A 12332-nucleotide genomic window follows, 5' to 3' on the forward strand; every position below is an offset into this window, starting at 1 on the left:
TTCGAAAATAAACAGTGTTAGTGGTACCAGATGCACTTTGACATTTCTTAACAATTCGAAGCATAGACCGCGCACGAAATTGACATTATTCGGTCAAGTGGACTGTCAAACGATGTCAACAAAACAATAACATTGTTGAAATTTTTTGGTTGAAAATTTGAAAATCTCACTGATTTGAAAAGATAACTTCCTGATGTCTTCTGAGAAGTTGTTAAGCAGAAAGTTGGCCACCTTTTGGGACGATTCAGTTCCCGGTAGGATACAAGTCAGATCCTGTGGATGATCCGGAATATCCGTAAAAGTGGTCAATTCATGAAACTGATCCTAGAACTCCGCGTTTTTTAGAAACCACTCATAAACGTCTTATCAGAATGAATTCGGAGTTGTGACCGAAATATGGACACTGGGGACTACAGGATGGTCCACTAAAAGAACCGGAACATCCGTAAAAGTGGTCAATTCATGAAACTGATCCTAGAGCTCCGCGGTTTTTTCAAAACCACTCATAAACGTCTTATCAGAATGAATTCGGAGTTGTGACTGGAATATGGACCCTGCGGACCACGAGATGGTTCACCGGAAGATCCGGAACATCAGAAAAGTGACGTCTTATCAGAATGTAATTTGGACTCTGGGGACTACATGATGGTCCACCGGAAGATCCGGAACATCCGTTTAAGTGGTCAATTCATTAAACTGATCGTAGAGCTCTACGGATTTTTCGGAACCACTCATAAACGTCTTGTCGGAATGTATTCGGAGTTGTGTTCAGAAATAAGAATATGGAGACTACAGAATGGTCCACCGGAAGATCCGGAACATCCCTAAAAATGCTCAATTCATGAAATTGATCCTTGAGCTCCACGATTTTTTAGAAAGCACTTATAGACATCTTATCACAATAAAATCGGAGTTTTGACCAGACAGTTTATACTGGGGACCACGGGATGGTCCATTAAAAGATCCGGAAGATCATCAAAAATTCCGTTAAAAGTGTCTAGAAGTTATTAACTACTTAAATACCACCTAGAAATCATCCATGATAATAAATAAAAAAAATGTGTCTATGAGCAGTTCTGAAAAACCATAGAGTGCTTAGATCAGTTTTCTTAACCTATCCACTTTAATGGATGTTCCGGATATTCCGAAGGACCATCCAATGGACCCTGGGGTCCATTTTCCAGTCACAACTCCGAGTTCATTCTGATGAGTTGTCTATTATTTTCCAGAGGAGCGTTCATGGTCTCCAGGGTCTGTTTTCCAATCATAACTCAGAATTCATAATTATAAGACGTCTATGAGAGTTTACGAAAAAAACGGAGTTCTTGGATCAGTTCCATCGATTGAGCCTTTTTACGGATGTTTCGGATCTTTCGGAGGACCATCCACTGCACAATGGTCCCAAAGCCGTATTTAGGAAGACAAAAATATTTGCGCCCAAACCGTCAGCTTTAGGTATATAGTGTCTTCGGGAAAGTTTCTTCATATTGTTTGGCCGATCTTTTTATGTTAGTGAAATTAGGGTGGTCCACAAAATTGTAGCTTTGATAATACATACTTTTTTTTTAATTATTTGAGATAGACCAATGCAATTTTCTAAAACTTGTAGAGCAATCAATTCGAAGCAATTTTGCTCAAGACACCAAATTTTTATCTCTTAAGGCTCATGAGTTATGATTTTTTAAACAAGCAGGTTAGAATGGCCCATAAAAAACAGATTTCTTCGAATATCTTTTCATAAGTTCATTTCTAGTAAAAACCTTGTTTTGGTTACATTTAGAACTTATGATGACGCATATTTTTGGTAAAGCAACCAGGCTGCCATTTTTTTTTTATAAAATTAATGGAGATTTTCTTCGAAAAAATGGTTCTATTAAAATGACAATGTCTCTAAATGGAGCAAACCGATTTTCAAACTTTCGATTTCATTTAAAAGATCGTGTTTTTTTTTCAGTATTTGTGGAAAAACTGTGAGAGCGTTTTTTGTTTAAAGTATTTAATTTAATTTTTAAAAAAATCTTTTTTTTATCAAAAACTAGCCATAACTTTTAAATAAAGGAAATGCAAATTAGTGACTTCTGCAAAAATATGCGTCATAAAAAGTTCTAAAAGTATTTAGAATAATGTTTTACGAGAGGTTAGGGTGGCCCCTAGAAAATCAGGTTTCTTTAAATATTGTTTATACGTTGATCACCAATAAAAATATTTAAAGAAAGATTTTCTAGAGGCCACCCCGTAAAAAAAAGAACCGTAGAGGTACAATGAAATGTGTTGTAACCATACAATAGAGTTCATTGTATTTACAATAAATCTTATTCTCCACAAAGATAAAATAACAATAGAATGTATTGTGTCCACAACAGAATCTATGGTAAATGGGGTAATATACAATGGAACAAGGGGGTCGTTATGCATCTTAACCATACGAAAAATCACTTTTTCCCGAACAAACTTGAGCCATTTACCATCAATTGAATTTGTTGGCGCGTTCACGCCAGCGCGCCGCTACTGTAGCTTGGGTTTGACCATCGCGTACATCATCGCAACCGCCCAATACGCACCGGTCTTGACAGTTCGTCGTATCACTGTAGTAGTGTTGAGTCAGCAGTACATGGGAGAGTGGGAGAGTAACTGTATTGTTGGAAAGATAGATAGAAAAATATTGAATAGTCAACAAGTACACAAGTGAATTGTAAAAGTTTCTCTAAGATCGTGCCGATTGCCTTTGAAATTGTGCTAATATTAATATTAAAAGTGATATTATCACCTAATTGGTAACGTACATGAAATTTAAATTAGTTCTATCAGTTAAAATCAAATTGATTATCCTAGTGTTTTGCTAATTAGTTTGCTACAGTCAAGATCGGAAATTCCTAACCCCTGAATTTGCATGCAAGCTGGATTTTATCATTAAAAGGTAATTCCTACTTAACTAATACTTAAAATAGTTAAAATGCTTAAACTTAAATGCTTATAGTACGGACTAGTGCGAGCAGGGATTATTAGTACGGATGAGTAGTACGTGCAAGAGATTATTTCGAGTCGAACGAAAAGGTATTCAAGGAATCCGCACAACGGGACTAAACGTAAGTGGTCAAAATCTTTAGCTAATTGTTATGAAAGAAATTAAGCAATCCACCACCATGTTAAAATCTAATTCTGAATAATTACAATAATTACAGGAAAATAATAATATTCCAAATAAGAAAACGTAAACCCCAATTCTCGGTTGTTTTCATTCGATATTATTATTACGGAAATCATCCCGACCCCCAATCTGTTGGCAATTTCCAACAAATTATTATTTTCGTTTATACACGAAATAAGCGCGTAGAAATCCGGTCATGTCAAGTCGAAGTTTACGGTCGAAACAGTCGGGCAAGTCTGGGGAAGTGGTGAAAAGTGCAAATGATGGTGTGCAAACGGTGGTCACGGAAGATCCGGAGGAGTCCCATCCCGGCCATACATGTCAGGTGTGCCGAGGAGAAGACACAGATGATATGGTGAGGTGCGACGATTGCCTGAAATGGCATCATTTCCAATGTGTCGGAGTCACGCAGCAAGTCGAGAATTATTCCTGGAGCTGTACCAAATGCGAAACCGCGAAAGGTGTCCAGGCAACAAGTTCAACTTCTGGTGCAGTCTGTCCTCAAGAAAGTGGTGGTCATAGAAAGCGGTCGACGGCTCCATCCGTCACAACTGTGCAGTGGCAAGTTGGCGAGAAGAAGAATTCATCGCGAAACGCATCGAAAACGTCTGTTGCATCGAGTCGCTCCTCACAAGCCCTCGCGAAGCTGAAACTTCAGAAGCTGGACGAGTTGAGGGCTATTGAGCTGCGGGAAGCGGAACTGAAACGAGAAATCGAAGCGGAAGAAGCAAGGAAAGAAAAGGCCTATTTAGAACAAAAATATCAACTGCTGGAGGAAGCCTTAAGTGAGGATGATTCGAGTAGCATCGTGTCATTAAGTCGCATGAAGAACTGGGTGGAAGAGCAACATCAGGAAGAGGCTTCAGATCCAGAGCAAGATCCAGAAGAGGAGAATCAGCTTGGCCCCGATGGTCAAACAGCCGTCGTTCAAGGCCATCCGGTAACATTTCCAGTACCGGACCCGATTCCAAATCCTCGACAACAGTCCCCGATTCCAGAACATCCAATGCCGGCTCCGAATCCTACTCCTCTACGTCCGGTTCTACCGCATAAATCGCCGAGGCATGTTCCAGCTGTAAATTATCCGCAGCCGTTCCCGATTCCAGAACCGTTAGGAGTTTTTCCGGATCCAGGATATCCTCGTTCGGTATCGACACCGAATCGTATGCGCCCGGTCCCAACTCCTGGTGCTCCAAAGGTAGTTCCGAATCGTGGATCTCAACGCTTGCTCCAGATTCCACAACAATTATATCCGAATCCTGATCTGCGGCGTCCAGAATCACCACGACCTGTTCCAGATCCTGTTCCAAGAAATCCACGACCGGTACGTGTTCCACGACACCCGGAACCAGAACCGATTCCTTCGCACCCAGGCTTCGATCCCAACCCGGATCCTCCGATGCCTATGCCGTTTCCAGTTCAGGGTACTCCACAGAATTATCCAGATTTTCCGCCTAGGAGATTCAGTCGTCCTCACGATCGCGACGAAGAAGATTTCGATCCGTGTCCGCTTACTCGAAAGTAACTAGCTGCAAGACAAGCTATCTCGAAGGATCTGCCCATGTTTTCTGGGAATCCTGAGGAATGGCCTCTCTTTCTCTCTACCTTCAACAGCACTACAGCAATGTGCGGGTTCACCGACGAGGAAAATATAGTTCGTTTGCAGCGAAGTTTGAAGGGTCGAGCGTACGAATCGGTGAGATGTCGGCTGATGCATCCTGCCAATGTTAACGGAGTTATGTCGACTCTAAGGATGCTGTTCGGGCAACCTGAAGTGATTGTCAACTCGATGATTACCAAGATCAACTCGCTCCCAGCGCTGAAGGAGGATAAATTGGAAACGCTCGTTGACTTTGCAGTCAACGTAGAAAACTTCTGTGCGACAGTGGACGCGTGTGGACTGGAGGAGCATCTTTACAACGTAACCTTTCTTCATCAACTCGTCAACAAGCTGCCGCCTTCTATCAAGTTGAATTGGGCTCAATATAGGCAATCTCTTCCAACGGTCAACCTTCCGTCGTTCAGCACCTGGCTCTATTCTTTAGCGGAAGCCGCCAGCGCAGTGATTGTTCCAAACACCAGCTTCGATCCCAAACCAGTTCGAAGCGATGTTCGTGGAAATAAGAAAGGGAATTCCTTTGTCAACGCACACTCAGAAGAATCTGTATCGGATCCCCGCACCACATCGTCATCCAGATCGAAAGTGGTTCACGATAGCTGCCCAGTATGCAAGGGAACCTGCAAATGGATCGCCAAATGCAAGAGCTTCATAGAGTTCTCTCGTGACTCACGCTGGGCTACAGTGCGAGATCTCGGCCTCTGTCGGAGATGTTTGCGCCGACACAATGGAGGATGTCAAGCCAAGCTGTGTGGGAAGAGTGGGTGCGAGCTAAAACACCACGAGTTGCTACACAACGATCAGAAGAACACGTTACCGTTCAAGGATACAGCACCCAGTACCTCGAACAAACCTACCACACAACGCAGTGATCCTGCTCAACCAGGAACAAGTACGTCGGGACACGGCTGCCATACACATCAGGTTACGTCCAGTCAGGTTCTATTCCGCTACTTGCCGGTAGTACTTCAAGGAAAATACGGTTCTATCAAGACGTTCGCCTTCCTGGATGACGGATCAGCACTCACACTTCTAGATAAAGATTTAGCCAAGGAGTTGCAGCTTGAAGGGGAGAGAAAACCACTGTGTTTACACTGGACAGGTGGAGCGCAACGGCGAGAAAACAACTCAAAGGCAGTAAGTCTGGACGTGGCAGCAACGCATTGCCCCACCAAGAAGTACACCTTGAACGGCGTGCGCACAGTTAATGAACTTCTGCTTCCATCACAAACGCTCAACGTAGAGGAACTTCGTAAACTGTATCCTCATCTAAAGGATTTGCCGATTGCCTCGTATCAAGATGTTCGGCCGAGAATCCTGATCGGTATGAAGGATCAACACCTCAGTCTAGTCCTGAAGAGCCGAGAGGGTATACGAAACCAACCGATCGCCGTGAAAACCAGACTAGGCTGGACAGTTTGCGGAGGAGGAAACCAAGACGATGCTAGTAATCTGGTGCACTCAGTTTTCCATGTGTGCCCATGCGAATCACAAACGGATGAAGATCTACACAAGGCGATGAAAGAATATTTTGCAATTGATAGCTTGGGAGTTGCGCAGCCGAGAAGAGCGCTTTTGTCTGCAGAAGATGAACGAGCTAAGTCCCTGCTGGAATCTCGCACCGTGTTCAAAGGAGACCGTTACGAAACCGGCCTGTTATGGCGCTACGACAATATTCGTCTACCAGATAGTCGCCCGATGGCTCTACGCCGGCTACAGTGCCTCAAGAAGCGAATGGACAAGGACCCAAAGCTTGCTGAAGCGCTCAATATGAAAATCGCCGATTTCGTCATGAAAGGATACGCTAGAAGACTCACCGATGAGGAGCTAAAGCAACCATTTAATCGGGTCTGGTATTTGCCTACCTTTCCGGTTGTTAACATCAATAAGCCGGGAAAAATCCGAATCGTATGGGACGCCGCTGCCTCTGTGTACGGAGTATCGTTAAATTCGGCTCTACTAAAAGGTCCTGATCAGCTTTGCGCACTGCACGCTCCAGTTCCGGGAAGGCAAAATCGCGCTCACTGGAGATGTGCGTGAGATGTTTTTACAAGTCCTCATGCGCTCGGAAGACCAGCACTGCCAGCGGTTCTTCTGGTACGACGAGGAAGGTAACATCGTGGTCTACATCTTGCAGGTGATGACCTTCGGAGCCTGTTGTTCGCCTAGCAGCGCTCAGTTCGTCAAGAATATAAACGCGGAACGATTCAAAGCAGCATACCCAGCAGCAGTTGAAGTCATCCAAAAGCGGCATTACGTCGATGATATGCTGGTAAGCGTTGAGACCGAAGATGAAGCGCTTCGACTTGCGCAACAGGTGAAGGAGGTGCACTCGAAAGGCGGATTCGAGATCCGCAACTGGATAAGCAACTCGAAACGCGTTGTGCGGGATCTGCAAGAAGAACATACAGATGAGAAAAACCTCGATCTGTCACTGGAGCTAGCCACCGAGAAAGTGCTCGGAATGTGGTGGTGTACTGATTCGGATACCTTTACCTACAAGGTCGGATGGACTCGCTATGGAGAAGCGCTATTGAAAGGTCAACGACACCCAACGAAGAGGGAAATGTTACGTGTTCTTATGTCTATGTTTGATCCGCTCGGACTGATCGCGCATTTCCTCATGTACCTGAAGGTGCTGCTTCAAGACGTCTGGCGTTCCGGTATCGACTGGGACGATGCAATCGACGATGCGCTGTTCGACAAGTGGCAAACATGGCTGCAAGTGCTCCCGCAGGTTGAACGAGTCAGCATTCCTCGATGTTACCGTGCACGAACCTCTCCCAGTTGTAAAGACATCCAGCTCCATACGTTTGTTGATGCTGGAGATAACGGAATTGCTGCGGCCTGTTACCTGCGCTTCGCTCAAGATGACTTCGTAGAATGCAGATTAGTAGCAGCTAAGACCAGAGTCGCTCCATTGAAGTTTCTCTCAACACCTAGACTGGAACTTCAAGCAGCATTGGTTGGCGCCAGGCTAGCACAATCCGTATCAGATGCACTGTCATTCCGAATCTCTCGTCGTCACTACTGGTCGGATTCCCAAGACGTACTCTGCTGGATCAAATCTGACCACCGACGTTACTCCCAGTTCGTCGCGTTCCGAGTTAGCGAGATCCTGGACACCACGGAGATGAATGAATGGAGATACGTTCCTACAGATTTGAACGTAGCGGATGATGGGACGAAATGGAAAGGACTTCCTAGCCTGGCTTCAGAGACGAGATGGTTCACCGGGCCCGAGTTCTTGCAGCACCCGGAAACTGACTGGCCAGACTCATCTACTAGCTCAAATGAAGCCGTTCTCGAACTTCGCCGTAGCGTATTAACTCACTTCATCGCTCCGAAACCAATAGTCTGTTCAAGTGATTTCTCAGACTGGAATCGGCTTGTGAAAGTGGTTGCTCTAGCTCATCGTTTTCCTGCCAACTGCAAACTGAAGCGCCTCCAGGAACCGATCGTAAGCGGACCTCTCACCAACCACGAAATATTCACCGCCGAATCCTATCTCATTCGCGTAGCACAACAGGAAGCCTATCCGGAAGAAATAGCAGTCCTTCAGAAGTCACAACAATGCTCGGATCAACTATCAACTCCGATCCCCAAGCCAAGTCCGCTACACCAGAAGACGCCATGGCTGGATCAGAACGGAATCCTGAGGATGCGCGGCCGCATCGCCGCTTGTTTCTACGCAACCGAAGATGCTAAACACCCCACAATACTTCCCCGTGACCACCACACCACCAAGTTAATCGTTGCACACTACCACCAAAAATACCACCATCAGAATCACGAGACCGTGATCAACGAGATACGACAAAAATACAACATACCGAAGCTTCGCATGACCTACACAAAAGTGCGAAGTGACTGCCAACGCTGTAAGAATGACCGAGTGATCCCGCGCCCGCCAATCATGGCTGACCTGCCTGCTGCACGACTTGCAGCTTTCGAACGCCCATTCACCCACGTTGGCGTTGATTACTTCGGTCCGTACGAGATCGTCATAGGTCGACGAGTCGAGAAACGCTGGGGAATGCTCGCTACCTGCCTCACAATTCGCGCAATTCACATCGAGGTCGTTCACTCCCTCAACACCGATTCTTGCATCATGGCGCTGCGAAACTTCATTTCCCGCCGAGGAAAACCACGGGCGATCTACAGCGATCGAGGTACCAATTTCATTGGTGCAAAGCGGGAGATGACGGAAGCTGAGGAATCAGTCAACCAAAATGAACTGATGAGGGAGTTCGTGGATGCTGGAACAACCTGGGAGTTCCTGCCTCCCTCTTCTCCGCACATGGGCGGCAGCTGGGAGCGCTTGATCGGTTCCGTCAAAAAGAACCTGATGGCAATCCTACCAGCACGGAAGCTGTCGGACGAGGTATTACGGAACCTGCTGACCGAAATCGAGAACACGGTGAATTCCCGCCCACTGACGCACGTTCCTGTTGATGACGACTCAGCTCCAGCCTTGACGCCCAACCACTTCCTACTCGGGGCATCCAATGGAATCAAGCCGCTCTGCACCCTCGATGACAGTGGTGCCGTGCTGCGCCAAAATTGGCGACTATCTCAAGTCCAAACCAACCTGTTTTGGAAGCGCTGGGTAAGCGACTACTTGCCTGAGATAACTCGCCGTACTAAGTGGTTCATCCATACGAAGCCGATCGAGGTCGACGATATAGTGGTCATAGCTGACCCGAAGATGCCACGGAACTGCTGGCCGAAAGGCAGGATCATATGTACCCAACCTGGACGAGACGGCCAACCCAGATCAGCAACAGTTAGGACATCGACCGGGATCTACGTACGTCCGGTAGCCAAGATAGCCGTGCTAGACGTGCGGCGCGGAACGGAGTAAGTAGACTGGGTGGTCAACGTACCTGGAGGGAGTGTTGGCGCGTTCACACCAGCGCGCCGCTACTGTAGCTTGGAATTGACCATCGCGTACATCATCGCAACCGCCCAATACGCACCGGTCTTGACAGTTCGTCGTATCACTGTAGTAGTGTTGAGTCAGCAGTACATGGGAGAGTGGGAGAGTAACTGTATTGTTGGAAAGATAGATAGAAAAATATTGAATAGTCAACAAGTACACAAGTGAATTGTAAAAGTTTCTCTAAGATCGTGCCGATTGCCTTTGAAATTGTGCTAATATTAATATTAAAAGTGATATTATCACCTAATTGGTAACGTACATGAAATTTAAATTAGTTCTATCAGTTAAAATCAAATTGATTATCCTAGTGTTTTGCTAATTAGTTTGCTACAGTCAAGATCGGAAATTCCTAACCCCTGAATTTGCATGCAAGCTGGATTTTATCATTAAAAGGTAATTCCTACTTAACTAATACTTAAAATAGTTAAAATGCTTAAACTTAAATGCTCATAGTACGGACTAGTGCGAGCAGTGATTATTAGTACGGATGAGTAGTACGTGCAAGAGATTATTTCAAGTCGAACGAAAAGGTATTCAAGGAATCCGCACAACGGGACTAAACGTAAGTGGTCAAAATCTTTAGCTAATTGTTATGAAAGAAATTAAGCAATCCACCACCATGTTAAAATCTAATTCTGAATAATTACAATAATTACAGGAAAATAATAATATTCCAAATAAGAAAACGTAAACCCCAATTCTCGGTTGTTTTCATTCGATATTATTATTACGGAAATCATCCCGACCCCCAATCTGTTGGCAATTTCCAACAGAATTGTTGTTCTATTGTTGAAAACTCTTACTAAATAGTACGTATTATACATCTAATGTAATAACAATATGCTAAAATTTCGTGTACTATATACGCACAATAAGATCGATTGTGGCCAATAGGTTTGCTTGTAATTGTATTTTATGTTATGGTAATTGTATGGTTATTTTTATCCGGGACTCTAACCTACGTGTTTAAAATAACCATAAGTCATGAACCATAAGAGATAAAAATTTGATGCCATGAGCAAAGTTGGTTCAAATTGATTGTTCTACAACTTTAAAAAAAAAACTGCATTAGTCTATATCAAGTAATAAAAAAGGTTGAATTTTCAATTCACCAATTTTAAGGAGCACCCTAATTTCAAATCGGCTAAAAAATACGAATAAGCTTTCCCCAAGACACCATATATCTAAAAGTGATGATTTCGGTGCTAATATTTTTGTCTTCATAAAAACGACTTTTATGGATGTTCAGCACGGATAGAAATTTTCTTATACTTTTTGGCAAATTTCTATTGCTGATTATTCATAAAATGTATAAGTCAACTAATGAGCAGACGCCTTGCAAAAAGTTAATGAAGCTCATGTGTCAAATGAAATGTATAAGCGGTCACACATACCTTTTATGCATTCTTGTAGGACCTATTTGGTTTGCCTTATGGAATGTATAAGGCTGATCTTTTGGCAAAAATGTATAAGTGAAACACATGAATAAAATAATTAATTTTCGTTTCGTGAGGATCTTCCTGGTGTACCATCTCGTGGTCCCAAAGGTCTATTTTCCGTCTAAGCATTCATATTCCGGTCACAACTCCAAATTCATTCTGATAAAACGTTTATGAGTGGTTTCGCAAACTCATGGATCAGTCTCATGAATTGACAACTTGTTCCAGATCTTTCGGTGGACCATCCTGTAGTCCTCAGAGTCCAAATTCTAGTCAAAACTCCGAATTAATTGTAATAAAACGTTTATGAAAGGTTTAAACAAAAACACGGAGCTCTAGGATCAGTTTCATGAATTAACCACTTTTCAGGATGTTCCGGATCTTCCGGTGAACCATTCCATGGTCCCCAGAGTACATTTTCCGAACACAACTCCGAATTTATTGTGATAAGACGTCTATTAGTGGTTTCAAAAAATCCGTGGAGCTCTAGGATCAGTTTCATGAATTGAACACTTTTAGGGATGTTCCGGATATTATAGTGGACCATTCCGTAGTCCCCAGGGTCAATTTTTCGGTCATAACTCCGAACTCATTCTGATAAGACGTCTATGAGTGGTTTCTAAAAATCCGCGGAGCTCTAGGATCATTTTCATGAATCGGCCACTTTTACGGATATTCCGGATCTTCCACAGGATCAGACTTGTGTCCTACCGGAAACTGAATCGTCCCAAAAGGTGGCCAACTTTCTGCTTAACAACTTCTCAAGAGACATCAGGAAGTTATCTCTTCAAATTGCCGTACAATCAGTGTTTGGTCCCAATTAGCTTTAATCCCATATGCTACGTGTATTCGTTAATGCCGGATCGATCGTACTATAGGAATCCAGTGGCATCAGTACTATAGGAATCCGGCAAGAACGAATCCGCACTATAGGAATCTTGACTGTATATGGCTATGGCAATGTTTTTGAGTCATAATTGAATGCATAAATATTTGTTATGTAAGCTATTACATAAATGCTTTTGTCCAAAATTTTCTAGTTGTTTCGATCCTTTTTTAATCTAAATTATATTTTTATTGCATGATTTTTCAATCAATTTCCATATGAGATCTTTAACTTCACGTAAGTTTAAGTAAAATTATTACAATCAAACACCAAAAATTTGGTTGTAGATTTTTTTGTAC

At 43.6% G+C, this 12332-nt stretch overlaps 1 protein-coding gene across 1 annotated transcript; it reads left to right on the top strand.

Moving 5' to 3' along the window:
* Window positions 1–6825: 6825 nt before the first annotated feature.
* On the top strand, window positions 6826–9630 carry LOC135713494 (uncharacterized). The gene has a single exon (XM_065236619.1). The coding sequence runs from the start codon at window positions 6826–6828 to the stop codon at window positions 9628–9630; it is 2805 nt and encodes a 934-aa protein (XP_065092691.1).
* The last annotated feature ends 2702 nt before the right edge of the window (window positions 9631–12332 follow it).

Source organism: Ochlerotatus camptorhynchus, unplaced genomic scaffold (genome assembly GCF_037179485.1).
Source record: "Ochlerotatus camptorhynchus isolate MF236.1 unplaced genomic scaffold, CSIRO-AGI_Acam_v1.1 ptg000558l, whole genome shotgun sequence".
In the NCBI taxonomy this organism is placed as follows: Eukaryota; Metazoa; Arthropoda; class Insecta; order Diptera; family Culicidae; genus Ochlerotatus; species Ochlerotatus camptorhynchus.

Bases quoted from the DNA above. Each gene is read 5' to 3' on its own strand.
- LOC135713494 (XM_065236619.1), top strand. From the start codon at position 6,826: ATGCGCTCGGAAGACCAGCACTGCCAGCGGTTCTTCTGGTACGACGAG.